The 21754-nt window shown below is 42.5% G+C and overlaps 1 protein-coding gene across 2 annotated transcripts in view; it reads left to right on the forward strand.

Annotated features, from left to right (window-relative positions):
- Nucleotides 1-1156: 1156 nt before the first annotated feature.
- Nucleotides 1157-21754, forward strand: part of PIKFYVE (phosphoinositide kinase, FYVE-type zinc finger containing) — a 62601-nt gene continuing 42003 nt past the window's right edge. Inside the window, exons 1-8 of one of the 2 annotated variants that reach the window (XM_054515410.1) lie at nt 1157-2157; nt 3228-3409; nt 4886-5065; nt 10202-10320; nt 13028-13199; nt 14019-14226; nt 16605-16694; nt 19672-19810. In XM_054515410.1, the coding sequence (XP_054371385.1) occupies nt 1973-2157; nt 3228-3409; nt 4886-5065; nt 10202-10320; nt 13028-13199; nt 14019-14226; nt 16605-16694; nt 19672-19810 (1275 nt within the window). In that variant the 5' untranslated portion in view covers nt 1157-1972. Of the gene's footprint in view, nt 2158-3221; nt 3410-4885; nt 5066-10201; nt 10321-13027; nt 13200-14018; nt 14227-16604; nt 16695-19671; nt 19811-21754 lie in introns of those variants that run through there. The other variant, XM_036386572.2, reaches the window with a different exon arrangement.

The following is a 21754-nucleotide window of genomic DNA, read 5'->3' on the forward strand; positions in this document are numbered from 1 at the left end:
CGCTGGCACCGGGGGGCTCGGACGTGGCCCAGGGAGAGCAGCCCAGCCCGGGGATGCGGTATACACACAGCGGGCACGGGTTCCTCCGCTGGCGCTGGGGCGGCGGTGTCGACACCACAGCCCCAGGGAAGAAACGGGCACCTCTCTGGGGCTGGGGCGAGGCGGGGAGAGTGGCCGGGGAGGAACCTCGGGGCGGGAATAGAAGAGAAGGGAATATTAATGAAATAGGGTGAACCCCGAGTTCCCGGGGGACACATCGGCTCGCCGCACTGCCAGCGGCTCCCGAGGCAGCAGCCCGGTGTGCCGCGCCCGGGCAGAGCAGCCGGGAAGGGCCGAGGGGCGGGGCCGGGCGCTGCCGACGGGTGGAGCGCGCGGAGCTTCGATTGGCGATGCCTGGGCGGGAGCGGCGCGGTCGGCGGGCGGTTGGTCGGGGCTGGCGGCGCCGCCGGGCCGGGCCGGGCGGTGAAGGAAGAGCGGCGGTGCCGCCCCAGCACCGGCAGCAGCCGCGGGCAGCAGGTGAGCACCGCCCGCCGGGCGCCGCTGGCACCGCTCTGCGGCACCCTTGCTCCGCCCGCATTCTCCGGGCCGGCCGGCCCCTGGTGGCGACCAGCGGCGGCTCTCCGGGGGTCGCTGCCCGCCACGTCCGCGCCCTCCTGTCGCAGGTGATCTCCGGGTCTGCCGTGCCAGGCGGGGGAAGGTGGCGTTGTCCCCTTCACGGAGGGGAGAGCGGAGCAGCTGTCTCTTGCGCCGAGGTTGGAGGTGAAGCTGTCAGTCACGCAGTTATGTCCCAGTTGCGGGTGGTTTTGCACCGGAGTGTGTTATCCGGGTGCCCGGGAGTGTGTGTGTGTGCAGGAAGGAGGGGCCGTGTCCGTCTGGCACTGAGCCGCTGTGGGCAGGTCTGTGGGACGCGGGATGTCCCGGCCCTGCTCTGCCGGAACAGCAGTGCGCGTGGGGAGGGAGCCTGGCGGCCACCCTCGCACGCCGTGTTTGATCGGTGGTGAGTTGGTGATTGCTGAAGCTGCAGCTTCGAGGGGGCTTAGATACATTCCCCGTGACTGTTGGTGAGGATCCTATGAGGAATGTACTCTGGTTTTCTGCTTGTTGACCGATATGTGCACCTTGCTTTCCCCTTTCCCATATTATACAAAGGAGTGACTACTTCTTGGTTTCTTGTGGTGGGAGTGGGGAATATTTTCCCTTTATTGGGGCAGCTAAAGCATAGAAAGGCTGATAGATTCCACAGCTAGTGTGTTGTACAGCACAGAAAATCTAGGTGTTTCTGGGGCTAATGTTAGGTATAATGCTATTCTTCTTAATAGTTTTAATTGGACCAATATTGCTGTGACAGAAGCACTTATGGTTTTTTTCCTCCTTGAAACACAAGTTTTTCTATTAGCACACACACACACACATATATACATATATATATATATATATACACATATATATATTTAATGCACATTCAGAGACTTGCTTGTAACTCTTATCTTGCCAGGCTATAGTCAGTTGCTGAAGTATGAACATAGTTTCCTACAAAACTGACTTCATAGTGGGATTTTCAATGTGGTAGTGTGTGTGAAGATACACCCTTGTTGTATGTTCAGCATTTAAAAAGCAAACTATTAGTTCCCTTAAGATTGAAGAAAGAATTCCAAATTTACCTGAAGAGTGTGTTTCAAGGAAAATGTTCCATGAACTCTGCTGTACATTCAAATTACCTGTTTGAATAATACTGATGAAATGAACAACAAAACAACATACCCTGATTTACAGCGTAGAGGGATGTGGAAGACTGACACTCAGCCTTACATAAAGAATCTGAACAAAGTTTCTTTTGAAACTTAGTAAATGATGTCTCTCTGCTCTCTTGTAAATGATGCCTCTCTGCTTTCTTTCCTGAGGACATGTGAATAGCAAAACTCTGAGCTGAAGTACAGAGCAACAAGCAGAAGTCCACTGAGCAGTCATGTGAATGACTTGCAGATACATCTTTTTGGCATTCATTGTAGGAGAAGTCAAACTTTGCCACATGAGCTGCTTGTTAGCACTTTCAGTGTCACCTGCTGATCATGTTGATTTTCTCTGGACTGCACAAATTTCTTTCAGTGTGGCTTCTTGGAACTTGGAAGAAAATATTCTAGTGAGCAATACATGCCTGTAAGTTCTAGGGAACAACTGTGGGAACTGGAGATTGTTATGTCGTGAAGAAGTGGGTATCAGCTGCTAGGCAGGTAGTAGTTTCATAAGGGGTTTTGATCCTTGCCACAGGTTAAAATCAGGCATCACTCATAGGCTCCATCAGCTCAGCTGCCTCTGTTCCTACTCTCAAACATTTCGCTAAATCTTTCTTAAACAAAGATGAAGTTAGTAAGCACCTTAGCCTAGCAGGCTAGAAATGCAGGCTGAGTGAGGTGTTGTGAAAGAAATGGGGTGTCTGATCAGCTTAAAGAATGTGGGTTGGGGAAAAGTATGACTCTTGGCTGTATGACAGCTTTGGTACACAGAAAATAGGGTTTACAAGCATGGCTTCTTCTAATACAGAAAGTGGTTTGGGGTTTTTGCTTTTTTTTCCTAAATGGAGCTGCTCCTGAAAACGAGGATGTTTGAAGGTGTTAGATTTGACAACAAGTAAACCACAGTTTGAGTTGCTTCCCTGGTAACCTGCACAAGCACCTGTGTTGTAATGCAGAGGGGAGGGAAACAGTTTCCCACCAAAATTAATCTTTCAGTCCTGTTTTTGTTTGTAGTTCATTCTGCTTCTCACTCTGAAGTTAACCTGGCCAAACAACAAGTCTGCCTTGTACTTGCTCAGGCATGCCTGTTTTCAGTTTTGTTACAAGGGCTGCAGAGGTCACAACATTAGGAGAAAAGCTGTCAAAGTTAAAACTTCTTTGTGGTATGCCTGCAGAGTCTCCATTTGAAAACTTCAAGTTCTCATAAACCTCTGCTGCAGTGTGTCATCGGTGTAGCGGTTGTTTATTTTGTTGCTCTGGATGTTTAAGTAGGCACTCTGAATTACACTCTGCAGAGGTGCTGCTCTCTGTCAGTGCCTGGGCAGGGGGCATGGGCTTCTCTGGCATTTCTGATCTGTGCTAATAGTAGGTGCCTGTGATCAGTTGGGTGAATGTCTGTCCTCTAGGATCCAATGAGACATCTCCTGTTCAGAAGGCTGAGGAGGTTCTGTTTCACCACCCCTTGTGTAATGTGTGTTGCTGACCTCTTTCCAGGGCACCTGAAATGGCTGCAGATGAGAAACGCTCTCCGACACTGGACTCTAGCAGTGACCTACCTCGTTCTCCCAGCAGCCCATCTCATCTCACTCACTTCAAACCCCTGACTCCTGACCAGGACGAGCCTCCTTTTAAATCAGCTTACAGTTCTTTTGTAAATCTCTTCCGTTTCAGCAAAGGTGGGTGCTGGGGGAATGTGTGGGCATGCCTTGTGCGTGCTGTGTGCTGCTTGTAAGAACACCTCTGAACATAAGAGCATAATGTGACAGGGCTGATGTCAGCTCTTTTGTGAGGGGTGTTGCATCTGGCTTTTGGATGGTGTAGGAGAGCTTTATTATGATAGATAGCCAGTGTCTTGCAGCTGGAAATCTGTAGCTGCCCATGAAAGTCTAAGACAAGCCAGTTAGCAGGTACTATTGTATAGATTCTTAGCTTGACATCAGAATTTCCTTTGCCTGTGTGATTTTTTTTTCTGGGCTGAAAGTAGAAGTAACCCTCTGCCAGCCTGCATGAGCAAAATGTGCGCTTGTCCTTCCAGTGCAAGTTCTTACTTCAGACTTCATCCACCTCTCACCTTCCTGTGCATCTCGTACCTGCAGCTGGGTGACAGCTGACCTGCAATAAAGCAGGAAGTCCACACTTAATTTGCATGGCTTAGGTGTTCCCCATCAAGAAGTCTGAAGCGTTGTGAAAGTTTTGTATGTTAAAAAGTATTACATGATTTTGGCCTTTGTACTGCATGTGTCATTAAATATGTTCTCAGTGAGCAAACTCTAAAAGAACTGTGTGAGTTCCTTTTTGTTTCAAAGAAAGATCCTGCTAAGAACGGTGAATGAATGCACCTGGATTTTGTGCAAAGTCTGTGTATCCCTTTACTAGAGATGGCACGCTGGTCAGCTGCTTTTGTTTAGTCTGTTCATTATCCAGCTCTGTTAAGCATACTTCAGCAATGTTTGAGCTGGGGGAAAAGAGCCAAACAGCTTTTTGTGTAACCAATCTGTTCAGACTCTTCTTATGCAGAATGAAAAATAATTACTTGGTATGACTGCTATTAGTTTGCATACTAGAGTAGCACCTGTCATTGCTAATTTATTGAAAGTAGCATAAAATGTGGTTAATATTGGCTTCACTTGTTTTGTTCTGACAAAAGTAGCTGGAGTCAGCAATGTCTTTTGTTAAGTGGATGGGAAAACAACCTTGAGACAACACATGAAATGTGGATCTTACTGGAATCAATGAGAACCTATCTATACTTGATCTGCTGATGGAAAATAAAGGCTTTGGTAATTTTACTGTGACCTCAGTACTGGCTTGCAAAATAACTGAAAATCTCTTTTCAAGGCAGAAGCTGATAGTCAAGTGTAGCTATTCTATTTTGCACGAATAATTCACATTTGGATTCATGAATAATCTGCCAGGGTTTTTTGACACTTTTCACATTAGAGAGATTCTGAAATAGCCTGAACCATGAAGACAGCCTACTGTCCTGTTTCTATGATGTGTATAGTACTTTTAAAACTAAAAATTCATTTGTTTTGTTATATCATGATCCAAAAGAGCTGTTTGTGAGAGTTTTTTAACCTTAGCTTTGTGTGTACTACTGGTTTTCTTTATCATGTCTGAACAGGTGGTTTCTTGCTTTTTGTCAACTCTAGATGATGGCAGGCTTTCATCCCCAGCAGAGAGAGCAGAGGCAGGACAGAGTGATCCACAAGCATTGAGTGGTGGCTGGTCCAGTCCTCAGCATCCCACCAGGGCTCAGTCTCTGAGATCACCAATCCCTTACAAAAAACAACTGAGTGGTGAGCTGCAAAGAAGATCTTCTGCAACTCTGGGTAATTTCAGCTCTTTGTTCTATAAGGCAATTTTGCACTAGCCAGGATGCTTCAGGGGGAGGTGGAAGGATGTGAGCAAAGGCTCACTGAGTGTCTAGATTCATAGCAGAATTTAGTATCAGGCTACACTGCTTCTGTTAGTGAGGTTGCACTTTAACCTAATAACCCTCCACCCTTCTTGGTGTTCCAGCAAGGCAACTCCTGCTTTTTTAATTGGAAAACAGTCTGGAACAGAAGAGGCTGCCAAAACACATCCAGTGTTTTAAAGTCACCTGAACTTCAATCCTGACCATTTCTGCTTTGTCTCGAGAGACTACAGTTTCTTAACATCCACATGCTAGCTCTAACTTTAGAGCTTAGTCTGGATTGATTTGGTGTTTGGGTCTTCAAGGGAGTTGTAAATGAAGGTTTTTGCTTGTAGTTGTTTTGAGGAGAATTGAATAGGAAGTTGTGCTTAAGATTGTTTTTTTCAATCCTGTCTACATTGTTGCCAAATTTTGTATGGATTGATTGTAATTTCAAAGGTGCAACTGTGTAATGGCTTTATGAAGATGTGAAAGAGTGAGGAAGTAGATTAGAGGGGTCCCTCTTGAGATCTGACTGGTTGCTCTTGGCTGTTGCTGATAGCCTTGAGGAAACTGCTAAACTGGATAACAATCTTGTGCAAGGCAGTATTTCCAAGAGTGTAGTACTTAGTGCAAACAAATCAGATCCTAAATGTTGTTAATGTGTATGGGATTTTCAGAAAGACCTGTCGTTTTGGTAGCCAGGCAAAAGTCTAGTACTGAGAACTAGCATTTTTACCTGAGTCATTTGCATGCTTGGTTAAACATGTTCGTCATCTTCCTCTTTGCCCTCTAGTAGTATTTGATCTTTTTAGTTGTACTTCATCCAACGAACCAATTAAGGGGGTTAATTAATTAATTAATGTGGGGTTTTTGTTTTGTTTGCTTGGGCTCTTTCTTAAAGAATTTTCTCAAATGTCTCAAGAACAACCATGTGCTCTTGGTTGATAAGCCAATTTACTTTTACTTGGTACCTCCTGTAAATCACTTGGAAATTGCCTGGGGATTAGGTATTAGAAATCTTCAGGTGAAGTGTGTTGTTTGATACTCAGAAGGCAGAAGTAATCTTGCTGTTTGACTTCCTCTGGGATTGGGCAGCCAGGGAATAAGATTTAGTTTAAGGTGTGTGGGAGGAACCGTTTCTGTAGTATTCCAGCTCTTTTTCAGGACCTCCATTCAGATCTCTGGGCTTGGACAAAAATATGCTTAGAAAAATGTGATAATGAATTAGCCTGTAAAGAAGTAAAGTTAAGACAAGCAGGAATTGCTGCTCACTTTTTTGAAGAGATTTCTGTGGTACCTTGTGCTGAGCAGCCTGACTTGCTATTGAGTATTTTCTCCTGAGCAGCCTTGATGCTGTAACAAACATGAGCTCTGTGTGACACATGTAAAAGTGTATTGGATTAGTGAGAAGGTTTGGGGGAGTGTTTTAGGCCATCTCACTTTATTTGAAGAGAGGGAAAAATACTTGCAGTTTCCTTCTCTAAAAATCAGGCATTGGGTTTTTTGAAGCAAACTTTAGAAAATTCTTTTTCTTTCCTTTTTTGACCTTAAGTGGTGCTGAATAATTAGGTCTTTGAGGATTGTCTTTGAGTAGCAGAGAATTTTATTTCTGCTATTGCAGCTGATGCTGGCCTGCACAAATAATCTTAGAAATTATTATCATATCTAAATGGTGAAAAGCAGGAAAATAATTGATGGGATTTACTTAAACATCCAGATTGGTAAATTGGGTCACCCACTGACTTCAGTGACAGAGAGGTGTTTAATTAAGTTTTCTTGTAGCCCTGTGTCCACAGGCCTGTGAATGTCTCTCTAGGCTTTGCCATTACTTAGATACTTAATAACATGGGCAGGTGTAGGCAGGAAAATATATAAGCACTTCACAAAGGTCTCCCTAGCCTACTTGATCTTAAATAATTTTTTAAGTTAAGCAAACTGAAAGGAATAAATAAATAAAAGGTTGCTTCTAGTGCCTCTAAATAATGATGACATGAAATTGCTCCTGAAGATGCTGACCCTCACCCCTCATATGTCCATTAGCTTGTGGTGTCTGTGCAGCGCATCTCAGTGCTTGGGGACCATGCTGTCTGACAGCTGCAAGTGCAGAACAGCATGGAGGGATGGTGGCTTTTGGAGGACACTGTCTGGCAGCAGTTGTGTAGGGTTTGAGTTCTGTGCTTCCCTTCAGGACTGCTTACCCAAAAATGCTCCTTACTGACTTTTGTGAAAATAGGAGGAGCATTGGGTGCCTGGCTTATGTCAGAGATGCTCTGAGGGTTATGTGGCTGAAGAACCAGTGCTGAGACTCTTCAATGGCTCCTGTGGCCTCTCTTGGGTAGTCTGTTGCATCATTGTGTGCTGGTTGTGTTGGATTGTGTGTGCTGTGCTGTCAGATCAAGGCTTTCAAGGTGCTGGATTGAACCAAAATAGTCCAACAATGGGACTATTGTCACTGAGATAATGTCACAGCTTGCAAATCCTGTTTAAGGAGAACTGGAAATGCTGACTGCTGCAGAGGGAGCATGGGTAGTAAAAGCACTTCTAGCTTGTCACCATGTCATGCAGGATAATGCTGTTAATGCTAGACAATTGTAGCGGACTGGCAGTGATAGGGAGTGGCAAAGGAGCTTAGCAGGAGCAAAGGAATGGCCAATGATCATATAGGGAAGAAGGCCTCAGGAAGGTGGTACTTACTGGAAACCATTGTGGAGCGTGAAGTACTACTACAGCATCTTTTCTAATCAAAAAGATTTTGGAACATGAAAATGCATGCTATAAAATGAAGTTAAGGGCAGTTTTCCTACTTTTCATGGCAGTACTTTTTATGGCAGTGATTTGAGGAAGATGTGATATTTGAACTGTGAAAGTGAAATTGAATATGAAATTTTACGCTGTGGCAGCAAGTAATTAGAAAACAATTTGGGATGTTTCGTATTGGCAAAACTAGTATCTCTGGCAGGGGTGTTTTTTTATTGTTGAAACTGTGTGAATCTCTACCTTTTGTGTAGTTCAGTATGGTCAGTTCTCCTATAAACTGAAACTATAGGTTGCAACAAAGTAGTTCTTGTGGTGTTTTTGCCTTGTCATTCACTGTAAAATGAATGCTAAAATACTGTAGAATCATGAAACTCTGTGAAAACATACTTCTATACTTTAGAGTTTTTTTCCTTAGGTTTTTCCAAGGATCAGCAACCGTAAATGCATATAGGAAGGATGATGTTTACTGTTGAAATAAATTAACTGTTTTTTTTAGCTGTAGAAGTTAAAAATTAACTTATAATAATGCAGTTTGGATCAGGGGTAAGAGTTAACCTAAGATTGAACCTGGAAATTCTTTTTGAAGGATGGTGTTTTAGACAGTGTTTCCTTTACTGCAGGAATGTTCACTTCTTACTTTCTTGCTATACAGTGTTTTTCCTCAGTAAGGGAGAAACCTCATTATTGAGAAGGAAAAGAACCAGCTGAATTTTAATCTGGGTATCAGTCAGTTTCTCTAGTATAAACAGCTTGGCCATGTGCTGCTACTGCTGATGGCATACTTTTTCTTATGTGAGTGACATCATTCTGACATTGTTTTATGCAACAGAGGAAAGGGCATTTAACTAACAAGAACCAGTGTGGAGTTACCTGTGGCATTTCCTCAGTGCTGTGTATGTTTGTTTTTGGAAGTCACTTGCCTGACAAAATTTATTGGTAGTTAGGCAGTAGATCTGATAATTCTTTGAATTGGAAGCAACATTCCTGGAAAGGAGATACTCTTGAATTCAGAGGAAGTATCAGGAAGTAAACACAGCACAGATCTTGTGATAGAAGTAAGGAGGAGCCAAAGGTTTCTCTAGTATTATCAATGTCTTCCTGAAATATGAAGGTTCCCTTAATCACCCTAAAATACTGAACTTCGTACTGCCCAAAAGTCTGTTTGATTTTTAAAAAGAAATCAAGTCCAAGTGGCCAGTTACAGAAATGGATTTCTTTTCTTAAAAAGGAAAATGTGCATTCTTTGTTGTACATAGCAGCAGAGTGTGGGCTGATTGACTAAAAATACCTCCTAAGAAGCTGAAGAGGAGGCATGGAATCCCACAGTTTTAGTCCCGTTAAGGGAGGGCTGTGGTCTGCTGCTCACAGAACAGTAGCGTAGCCCTTACTGCACAGCAACAGTTAACGGGCTTCAGGCAGAGCTGTCAGCGTTCTGCTGACATCAGGGAGAGCTCAGGCAGTAAACAGGGAGCAGCCATGTCTGCTCTTCCTGTGCTAGGGGCAAGCTAAATAAAACTCTAGTCAGATGGACAGCAACGAAGCTGGTAAGAAACTTTAAACTATTCAGAAAGTTATTAATCTAGGAAAGAGACTCTGAAAATGTTTAAGTGTTTAGGTAAATAGAGAGCTGTGATTTCAAATCTTCCTGGAGAGAAGGAGCGTATTTGTAATTTGTTCAGCAATGCTTCAAAGTAAAAGAAATTAGCTGCATTGCATTTTTATTCAGGAAGTCTTTTTGCTATAGTTAATCAAGAATGACTGTACAAGTTCTCAACAACCTGCTGTTTTTGTTAGGGAAAAAAACTAAACAAAAAAAACCCCAAACCCCTCAAAAACGTGAACTTCTGAATTACTGTTTTTAATAGGAACTGAGCAATGGAGTCCTGATTTTTTGCTGTAATAATTTATAAATAAGTTCAGGTCAAAGCATTTACTTGTACTACTCCTAGAATGAATGTGTATATTGTAGCAATTATTTTGCAAGTATTTGTATCCTAGAGGGCATTTAAAAATGAGACCTCAGTGCTTCGTAACAGACTACTACAAGCTTCATCTAGTAGGTTGAAAATCTTCTTTGAAAGATGTTTTCATTCTCAGAGAACTTAAATGGCTTCTTGTAAACACAGAGGGTGGTATTTAAAATGTCAGTCACAGCAAACTATCTGGCATCAAGGGCAATGAGCCATACACATTGTAACTTTGTAAAATGCATATATATGTGAATGTTTTTCTCTCTAATTGGGCTTTGTGTTGCGATGTGAATGTTGATGTATCATGGAAGGAATGAATATTGCTCTCTCTTCCCTTCCAGACAATCGGAGGAAAGTAGAACCACCTCTCGGAGGTCATGATCCTCGGACTGCAGTTCAGTTAAGAAGCCTCAGCACTGTTTTAAAACGCCTCAAAGAAATCATGGAGGGGAAGAGCCAGGTACTTCTCTACAAGGATTTGTAGGCCAAACCATCTAGAAAATTAACTCTTTACTGGGCTTTTCTGAGCTTTTTTTTTTAGATACATCATGGGGATTATTTTTTCTAGATGTTTGAAGGATGAGTGAATAAACTCAAAAAGCATTGTGTGAATTCAGGGGAAACAATTTCATTTGATGCTGACTTTTGACTTGCCAAACATCTGTCGTATTGGGGGAGTGAATCATTGTGTTTACTTGGCTTCTTGTGCTTGGACCAGATGCTCTCTTTTTAGACTCCTTCCCATTTATGTGTTACCCAGTCTAGTGAAAAAAAACCTCTTAATAGTTTTCTCCCTAGAAGGCTAACCATGGACAGGTGAAACACATTAACTGTCACAAAAAATGATGAGAGTTCTTGGAGTGGTTTAAATCTGCTACTTACTGTGGTACTGATTGGTCAGCAATATTTGCTTGAAAGGTGTGCCCCATTAATCAGTCTCTATTATAGACAAGAGTCTGGTGGTTGCTACTGACTTGCTGATTTCATCTCTATCTGCTGAGTTGGACCATACCTTTAAGAAGAGGCTCTAGTTGAGGAAAGAATCCACACCTATTTATAAGTGACGGTATAAATAGCTATGTCTGTGGGCAAGACATGAACAGGCAAAAGTACATTTAATTAAAAACTGGTAGAGGAAGGAAACAGCTTTTGGCTTGATAGCTTTTATAGGTAGACTTTGAGAAAACTTACTTAGCTTCCAGTGCTGTTCTGCTTGTAAGAATAATCTTTGATAGAAAGGGCAAGATTTTTGAGAGTGAAGCAGAAGCCTTTCATTGCAGTAAGCAGGGCATGGAGTATGCCCCTTACTAATATTTCAGTTTGTGGCAACTTCTGAAGGCCCTAGAGATTTTCAGATGTATTTGAAGCTACTGGAGGAGTGCTGAAACAGACAGGATACAGCAGTAAATGAATATGACCAGGTCTTCTGGAAACAATCTGTTAGTTGTCAGCATGCTGACTTCTGTTAAAAAGGTAATGCATCACTGCTCTTGACTGCAGCCATGTTTTGCTTGAGTCGCTTCAGGTAACAATTTGTTCCTGCTGTGGGCTTGGCCTGTCTCTGCAGGAGACCTCTTTACTTTTGTAGAAAGCTTGTATCAGATTCTGGAAGGTGCTTTTCTAATGAGCCTTACTGCTAAGGCAGGCCAAACTTCTGTTCTGAACCCTCCCTCATGATAATAACAGCCTGCAAGGAGGGCAGAGAGTTGGGAGGTGTGACCAGCAGTGACTGGGTTTCTGGACACAGTCACATGCATGTGGGGCACAGCACTGGTGTTTGGAACAGGCCTTCTCTATGTGGTAGATCCAGAGACCTGGCTTATTATGCATGTTGAAAAAGAAACTGTTATATAGCATCCCCTGCAGCTTTGCAGCAGTTCCTTGGCAAAGCTCTTCACTCCAATTTTCCCTGCTTGAAGCTCAGTGTTTATCTTAAAAAGTGATTCTAGATTCTCTAAAACACTAGACTGTCTTGAGCAGACTTCAGCTTCTTTATGTGTGGGTTTTCTTGCCTGAGGACAGCATGAAAGTATTGTGTTGTTGATCATAACTGCTTTGGTCTCAAAATTGGTCTAGCAGCTATGTCAAACTTTAGTTTGTGAATATCCAAAAATAAATCCCAATTTAAAATAAAACCCAGTGGGTTTTTATGATTATGTGAAAACGAGAGCAGGGATCACCTTTCTTTTGTATGATTACTCTCTTATCTGGTTGTTTTGAGATAATGCTTGCAGCAGTTTCTCTTCCTAAGAAAAACCTGGTGTATTCAGTCCCTCTGAAAAGGCTTTTTGCCAGAACTGAACTCTAGCAAAGAGTGTTGCACAGGCAGAGCTGTCATGTGACCATTAGCAGTTGTGTCCATCCATGGGAGCTGCAGCTGGTGTGCTCAGAATCACAATTGAGAATTTGTCTTGCTCTATAGCTTCTACACCAATGGAAGTTTTAACTCTCTGTTTTTAAGATTATGTTTTTCCTGTGGCTATACCAGTGCTGTTAATTAATATATGTTGTTGTCTGCTGAATGTGAATTTCAGTTTTCTTCACATAGCAGTTAACCTGGAGTTTTGAAACAAGATCAGTTGTGGACTTTTACAGCTATTTACTGAAGTGTTGAAAATGCGATCAAATAATAAAACTTTTTACATGTATCTATAATCCTTTCAAAACATATCCCAATATTAGCTGTTGAAATGATCTTCCTGCAGTGATAATTTCTGATAACTCAATTTATTCCTAGATAAGAGCTTCAATTGATATGTGGTGGATTTTTTTCCTTCTCATTATTAAATTGTGCTAGTTGAGGACCTCTCATGTGCTGGGGGCAAATGAGAGGTGAGGGCAATCATGACTTCATATATTTGTTTATTTTTGACTTCTCGCTACATCCTACGATAATTTTATTCTGCTTTGCTTTCATCTTGGATCAAGGAGGCAAAGTCCTACTGGGTTTATTCTCTTAATTCAGAGCTCTCAGCCTTCTGACTCCCTGTAAAACCACATGAAAAATCCTTTGTGTGCTTTTATGCAAGAGTGTGTATACATGTGCATGGATATGTGAATATATAAAATCTTCTTTTCCATAGGCATAGTCTACAAAGAATCATGAAACTAAACATGCTTTCTTATTTACAAAAGAAAAAGCTTTTATCTGCTGTCTTCTCTTGTAGGACAGTGACTTGAAGCAGTACTGGATGCCTGACAGCCAGTGCAAAGAATGTTATGACTGTAGTGAGAAATTCACCACTTTCCGAAGGAGGCACCACTGTCGACTTTGTGGGCAGATCTTTTGTAGTCGATGCTGCAATCAGGAAATCCCTGGAAAATTCATGGGCTACACAGGTAGGGTTTATTTACTGAGAAACAGAGCAGTCTCTGTGTGCTCAGCTCTGTTTGGTTTACTGCATCTGAGATCCTGGCATCTTCTAGAAAATGCTGTACAGATCTGTAGTGGGCTTAAAAACAAGAAAAAAGAATCACAGGACCTAATTCTACCAGTTTCTCTATGAAAGATGGTGGATTATGCCATGCCTGCTAATTTTACCACACTACAAAACAAATATGGCCACTATTGAACAAGAGTGTGCAGTACAATAAAGTATGCCTGAGGAAAAGCTGCTCTGAGTAACAGTAGTATTAAAGTATGAGCCACATGTTTTAATTGAGGGTCAGGGGAAAATCATTCAAATACCAGTTACCAAATTCTAGACATCAGCCTGCAGTGTCATATCTGACTGGCTGTTCTGCCATCATTTCAGTGGGCACGTGTGTCCTCCCTCCCTCCCTCCCTCCCTCCCTCCCTCCCTCCCTCCCTCCCTCCCTCCCTCCCTCCCTCCCTCCCTCCCTCCCTCCCTCCCTCCCTCCCTCCCTCCCTCCCTCCCTCCCTCCCTCCCTCCCTCCCTCCCTCCCTCTTCCTCTCCTTGCCTCTCTTCTCTCTCCTCTTTTACTGATCTTGTGTTAGGTACCATTTGCCCTGGAAAAACTCCCTGAGTGTGTAATTATCCAGGGTTTTGCCCTTTAAGAGAGTATGAGAATTAGACTTGCAAAGAGGTTTTGAAACAGAAAATCCTTCTGTTTCCGCCACTATACACCTCTGATCCTGCAGGAACAGAGTTCTATTTGTTTCTGTTTGCTTACACTCTCTGGTTCCCTTTTCCGTAGGGGATCTCCGAGCCTGCACTTACTGTCGGAAAATAGCCTTAAGCTACGCACACTCCACAGACAGCAACTCCATTGGAGAAGACTTGAACGCGCTGTCGGATTCTGCGTGCTCTGTGTCCGTGCTGGATCCCGGCGAGCCGCGCACACCGGTTGGGAGCCGCAAAGCCAGCCGCAACATCTTCCTGGAGGAGGATCTGACCTGGCAAAGGTAAAGGCAATGGCTGCATGCTCAGCTCTGCAATCTCAACTGTTCTCAGGCTGAAAGCTGCCTAGACAAAAGCTGGTGGTTTCCACCTAGTAAACTTAGATTCCAACTCATGTAAGAAGAATCTAATTCTGTGCTTGCTTGCAATATTCTTCTCTTCATGTTGAAATATGGAAACATTTCTAGTGAAGTTTTAATTTCTTTGCAGTTCTTCATTTAATGTACTGATTCAGTGATTCTGTACCAGTGACAGAGCAGGCTTTTGTATTCAGAATTTAAAAAAACAGAACCAAAATCACACCATCTAACCACCACTGTATTGAGAGGCAAGTCAATGTAACACTGGTGCTTTACCTGTCACATTTCAGGTGGGGCAAGAGAACATAAGAAATGCTCTCTGTGTAGGTAAAAGAGAAGTGATGGAAGTAACCACCTGTTTCAGATGAAGTGGACAATAGAGAGGACCTATAAAGATCCTCCAATCTCCTTTCAAAGTATATTTATTCCTATTGGTCTCAAATAAGGGAATCTTTATTTTTGGACCATGAGTAAAAGAACACTGTACTTCTCAAGTTCTATGCAAGCTATTTTCAGAATACCTTGATTTAATTTAGTGTTGTGAGGAAGAAGAAATAGTCAGGTATGGTACTTGTGCTCGTTTCCCTAAAACAGAAGAACAGGCAGATGTGAAACTACTGAGGAGGTCTTGAGTCAGAACCTTTGTTTATCTGAGTGGTAGTGCTAGTGACATATGCCCCATAGCAGCTCTTCTGATAGCATTTAAAAAAAAAACCTGTCAAACCATTTACTGTATTCAGAAAGTACCCTGGCTCTTGCCTTGCATGTTGCTTTTCAGAATATGATGCTTCTGTCTGGAAGCATTTAAATTATCAGGTTTAGGCCTAAATAAAGAAAAGTACTTCTGGTTTAATGTTATGGTCATTTAAAATGATAATGTAACAATGCATGGGACAAATACTACCAAATTTTGAATTGGGAAATAAGTAGATGTTCTCAGAATCTTCTCTTCAAATGTACAAAATACTAAAGGTATTGTTAGTTTTGTCTTCGGATGTGTTGTTAGTGCCTTTATAACAACAGTTCAGCAGCCTGTAGACATGAGCATGTAAAGAAAGAATCTATATCTTTATTTGTAGCACTCAAAATAATTCCTATTGTTGAAAGACTCATAACTCATATCACAGTCCTTTTGAGAGACACTGAGTAAATGTGGACCTCTTTTATGTGTGAGAGGAAGAGAGATTTGGGATTAGGTGGTTTATTGTTGCTTTAGCAGGATTAACATTTTCATCAGTGCTTGTTGCACTTTGCAGTGGGTTACAGTGCTTTTCTTAAATACTGTTTGGTAAGTTCCTGATTGACCTTAAGATATTTAAACACAAGATACTGAATTTAAATGGTGCCACGATGGGAACTGATAACTCACAACTTTGTAATGGAGCAGAGGTTGTGTTCTAATAGTGGCTTCTGCATGAGGAGTAGTTTGTTTCAAAAGAAAACCCGGCAGTTTTCTCTTTCCAAAATAATCTATCTGAGATAAGATGCTGCAAAGCAGTGAGAAAAGCATTTGGGGAGACTGATGGTGCATGTACTTGTCAGACGTGGCTCTGCTCTTCGAACAGGTGGAACACAGAGTTCCTGCTTTAACTAATTTGAAGGGCCATGTCCTTTAAAAGTGAAGGGGTGGTGTACTCTGGGATAAGTACAGCTACCCAGGCAAAGCTGCATTGCTTACAGTTTCTCATGAAGAGCATTTATCATGCTAGGAGCATTTATTGTGCTAGAGCACAGCAGCGTGGCTGTATCAGTTGGCCTGTAGCGGCTTAAGTCTGATACAGTTTTGCCGACAGGAATTTCTTTAGATGTGCTCAAACATCTGCTGTTCTTCTCCTGGGATGGAAACAGAAGGAGATTGGGATCAGGTTAAACAGTTACAGAAGGTTGTCAGGCTGTCTTGGCAAAAGCTGTCTAGCAGTAGCTATGGGATAGCGTTGCTTGGATTGCAAAGATGGTATACGGGAGAGATCTAGTGCCAAAGCCTCTACTAGCAGCCTGTAGGAAAGGAAGAGGTGTAAGAAAGGGAAATAGGGGAAGCAGGTGGGAAGGCAGAATAATGAAGGAAGTAGGAATAGTCTGTATTGTTCAAGAGTTGAGTTTGGAAGAAGACAGGAGCACTGTCTTCCAGATACCTTTGGCCTACAGATGGGGAAAGCTCTAAGCTCTCCCTGTTCCCTTGTTGATTGAACAATCATTGATGTGAGAGGTATCATGACAATTAACTGTACTTTAATTACAGTTGTTCTGATGTGCTGGATGTCACAGATATCTCAAACATCTCTGCCATGCTCCTTTCCCTGCAGTTTGATTCACCCAGACTCTTCAGCTACCACGTTGTCTGCACGCCTTGGGTCTGTCCAGGAGGATGCAGGGAAGTCACCAGCTAGAAACAGGTAAACTAATAATTTCTGAGTATTTTCTGTTCTGGATGCACTCCTAGCATACTCATTGCTGTAACACCTGGGTTTCCAGGCTCATTTTTACTGAAAGTGCTGTTTCATGTCTAAGATGGGACATCTCACTGCCCATATGGAGTGGTAAGGAAGAATCATTTGTGTATGTGTTCATTTTAACAAATGTACTGCTTCTCAGGGCCTGTAGTTTGCTTCTGACTTTGTCAAGCAGGAGTGGTGGTGAAGAGGACAGGAGGGGAAGTAAATGGCTAAGAAAAGTACAGTTCTGAGGAAGCTGAAGAAAAGGGAATAACACCTATTTGGTGACGGGAGACAAAAAGACTCAGGTCAAGGAGGAGCAGAAGTGTAGTTTTTGTTTGTTTGTGTGCATCCCCATCTGCTTCCTTTGCTCTTCCATTAAGGGTAATCTTGTTTAAATTACCAAGCTTCCTTAGGCTAAAATCCCTTCATAGATCTTTTTGCAAGAGTGTTGGGATGAACTTGAAAGTGTTCATGAGAGCTTTAGTGTAATTTGTGAGTACTTGAGCTTAATCCCACTAAATAGGCTGGTATTAGAAGTACAAGTAGCTCCCACTTCACAGTGCTTCTACTATGGTGCTGGTTGCAATGCTTCTCTTATGGTTAAATTAAGGAAATGAAGGTAAGGCAGAGAGGTGAGGAACAGAGCAAAGATAATCCAGATTTCCAAACTGGAATTGGGACATTCAGCAATTTCTTTGCATTGGTGTTAGAGGAATACACAATGTTTAGCAGTTTGGAGGGATCTGGCAGGATCAGTGAAGACAGGGGAACTCAGCTGAGAAGGGTGCTGGGTGTGCTGAGAAGGGTGCTGGGTGTGCCTTTTGGAGAATGGTCTGCTTGCAGCCTTTATTCGTCTGGGTGATGGGAATGGTTAGGAGGAGATGCACACTGACTCTACATCTGAGACCCAAAGATCTCACCTGGGGGAGTAAAATACTGGTGAATAAATGAGTACCAAAAATCAATATTGGGCAAACATGGCAAGGAGTCCAGAATTAAAAGTCCAATGTTAAATAACTGCTGTGACGTCAAGAAATGTCTGAAACCTTGAGGATGGTCTCCTGCTTCCTGATTGAATATACCTCTATTTTAAAAGGCTTTTGCTGTTTGCTCAAATATGTGGTAGTAGGATGGTTCTAATCTTGATCTGACAGGCCCAGATTGCTTATTCAAGTGAAATTTTAACTCTGGCTGTTCATGGCGTCACCAAAAGTACTTGTTTGTTTGGACATGTGTAATGATGAGGTATAATGTATCTGTTAAAAATTCTGAACCTTTGGAAAACAAGCTGCTGGCTTTAGGTTAAGTGATGTTAGCCTTTAGATCTTCTCAAAGCAGCTGTAGCCATTTCTTTGAGAGAAACTTGACTATTCCTCTTTCTAGAGGAAATGAAGCAGAAAATATGCAGGTTGAGTGCATTTAGAGGCAGGTAACAGAAGTTACATATTGCTATTTGTTTTCCCCGTGGGTGGGAAATGTGTTATTTGTACTCAGTCTTGGTTTTTATGAAGGGGGGAAAACCCCAGCAGAACAGTCAAATGTTGCAAGCAGGGTTCAAACTGCTCCCTTGCAGGTCCTTCTAAAGGATAAGCATTTCCATGGCAAAATCTCCCTCTCTGTTTCTAAAAAACATGTATATAATAAAGGCCCCAATATAATTCATGATGATAAAGACACAGATATGAAATCTCACTGTTCTAACTTGCTCACACCCAAATAAAAAATCCCTGCTGCTTACAGGTATGTGGCACAGTTAAGGCAGATGTTGCAAAACAACTGGCAGGAGTGCTTAGTTATGGACTTCCATGTCAGCCTCATCTTGTGCATTAGGATGCTTTCTGTTAAGGTGCATTACTCTGCAGTAATCAGAAAGAAAAAAAAAAAAACAGAAATAGGGTGGCATTGCTTTTTTCATGCCTGGACTGAGCCACATCATCCATGGAGAATTTTTGGGAATAATTATAGTATGTCTGTTAGCCAGTTAGCAAGTTCTCCAAAGTTACCAAAGTTTTGTTCCAAAGGCTAGAGGCTGGCAACTGTTTTCATGAGATTGGTGCAAGCCTCTTCAGTCAGTTCAGCACTGGCATTTTGAGTTTCCCTGTTGATGTATGCAGAAGTGTTTTCCATTCTCACTCCTTAGAGTGCTCTTAGCACTGATAGGTTACATTGCAATTGCTGCTATATGATGAGAAGTTGCACTCTGGTTATTCAGTCTCAGGTCTAGTTGTGGGTTAATGGAACAGAAGGTATCTGGAACTTGTTTGCATTTGTAACTTCGCAATGATAATTGCAAAACTGTGTGTTTGTGCTGGGGTGCACAGCCAAGATTTCCTAACAGCTGTGCTGAGATAAGGGGGGTGCTCCATGTCACAGTACAAGGGGGATTGCCCACTGCAGTGACTCCAGCTTCAGAAAATGGTTTAGCCACTCTGGGGAACACGTGCTCAAACTTCAGACTCTGCAAGTTTTCAGCCATGTATTTGAGAGCTGAGGACAAGGAATTTTAAATGGGACAAGGAGAGGATGAAATCTCAGTGCTCTGTTACAGGGATCTGGGTGTTGGCCACCCTTGCTGACATTTGTCTTGTTTCCAAAGTGCTGGAGCTTCTAATTACCCAGCATGCCATCCCTTCCCCAGTCAATTTAAATACAGACATGTATGAATTGGTGTGCCTAAACTTAGTTCCAGCTGCTTCATACAAGATCTTTACAGAGGCTTATGCTTACCTTAGCAGTTCCAAAGCAATTCACTTGCTTCCTAGGGAGCCTTTCTTCTGCTTTGACAAGGGAGGAAGCATTAAGCAGTCTGTACTGACAAGAGTAAACAGTGTCCTAGGATTGAGCTGTTTTTTAGTATGCTACAAGATAAAGGCCTGCTATGGTGAAGCACCACACGATGAGTACTTACAATGGAATTGTTCTCTGTCCCCTGCAGGTCAGCCAGCATCACTAACCTGTCTCTGGACCGCTCCGGGTCCCCCATGGTGCCTGCCTATGAGACCTCGGTCAGCCCCCAGGCCACTCGCACTCATATGAAGGCAGAGACCAGCGAGGATGAGCGCAAAATCCTTCTGGTACCTTTCGTGCTTCTCTTTGCCTTGCTCTGTGAGGACAGTGAAGTTTGCCTTCCTTGTGCCATGCAGCAGGAGTATTTTGCTGCCTTTTAAGGCTCTTCTCTAAGCACTCTTACCTGGACTTCTCCTCCAGGGGGAGCAAAGATGGAAAATATTGATGCTGCTTTGGACATTACTGTCTTCCTGAAGTAAATCATAGTTTCATGGGGTTTTTGCATTCAAATGTTTACAACTTTAGTCTTGCTAAGTGTGGAGTTGGTATGGTTGCTCTTTGAGTTAAACCTGTCGTGGTTGCAGCTGTAATGCAGTGACCTGTTTTTTGTATTTCTTCAAGTTGAGATTTTCTCTTTCATAGGCCACGTAATCAGGAGCTTTAAATGGCTGCTTTGAAATTGTTACACCATGATGAATAAATTGAAGCCCTTATAGCTTACTGGGCCCAAACATAACTTGGCCCCTCTTTGTTTACAGAATAAGTAAAAGATTTTGTAGAAGGTCGTAATGATGTACTTTTTAAAAGAAAACTCAATGTGCAACCGTATTCTGTGTAGTCCTATTATCCCTCTCCCCCAGAGGCAATGTTGTAGGTTGCAGTTACTGTATAAATTTCTAAACAGTAAAAAACTGTTTTGTTTCTTTGAGGGAAATAAAGGGAAGTGTTTCCAACAAATAAGGCAAAGAAGTTGCAGAGAATGGAAGGCAGTGTTTTTCACACATTGAAAGATTCAAGATTGTGCCCCATTGCCACTTTAAAATCAGGCTCATTCTGTGTTACCAAGTTCTGCCTGCTGTCAGCAGTATGCATTCAAGTGTGCCTGAGGGTGTAGAAACACTAACTCCTGTTTAGTTGCAAAACTCTTTTCCTAGTTCCTGAGTAAATGGATAATCACCTGAGGGAGAAACATATTTAAGGCATGTTTTTATACCACTCAGCTTCACAGATGTATGTTAATGTGGGAATAAGGAAATTCAGACCTCTGTGAATGCAACTTGAAGCAAGATGTTCAAGTCTCGGGGCTCTTTGTCTTCAAGTTGTTTGATTTTTTTTTTGGTCTATTTTCTTTCTTGAGGAAGAAGAGGGCTGGTACTATTTTATTCATGTAAGAGCAGAAGACAGTGTCAATTAATGAAGGATTTTCTATGCATTCCTACTGTTTGTTTAATACCCTTACTGTGTGGAGTTGACCCTCTGTCAGGAGTTGATTTAAAGCCTAACCTAGTCCATTCAGAAGACTAATGAACTTTGTTCATGAAATAAAGGTAGAGAAGGTTGTATGTACACTGGGATAAGCACACACTTCAGTGAACTAGAGGTCAAAATCCTTGAGTTGGAAGGATTTTCTTTGTTCTGCCAATTTCTTCAGTTTACTGTATTCACCAGTTCAAGACAGCTGAACTGTGGAGACTCCAGTTGCATCAAATTGTGTGATCCTGTTGTGTTCTGGTACTGATCCATTTGACTCCATAGGTGGTATGGAAGGGGAGCTGCTGACATTGGTTTTAGGGGAATACCCAGAACAGCCACTGCTGGAACTGAAAGCAGAAAGCCAGTCCAGCAATAAAATGGAGCATAGCTCCTGAGCCTCGAGGCACCCTTTGGAAAATGCAATAATGTGACAGTTAATTGGAGAGCTGAAACCAGTTAAAATGTAATTAAAATTCTGTTACACAAAAATAGAATAAATGAGGCATTTGGGAAAGTGAGCTGCAGTATCTCTTCTCCACACCTTGGGGTGGTGTGCTGCTTGGTCAAAATAGTTCCAGATCCCAGTTTCCACCTGCAGTAATGGCTTGTGCTGTGCTAACTGAGGGTACATATGGGAAGACAAAAGTGGCTAGGGACAGGAAAACAGCTCAGTTTGGATGGAGCACAGCCTACAGAAGAGTTGGTGCACATGTTTAGCAGGCTCCAAAATAAGTTCTAGGTATAGACTGATGTGTTCC

Source organism: Molothrus ater, chromosome 7 (genome assembly GCF_012460135.2).
Source record: "Molothrus ater isolate BHLD 08-10-18 breed brown headed cowbird chromosome 7, BPBGC_Mater_1.1, whole genome shotgun sequence".
Taxonomy (NCBI): Eukaryota; Metazoa; Chordata; class Aves; order Passeriformes; family Icteridae; genus Molothrus; species Molothrus ater.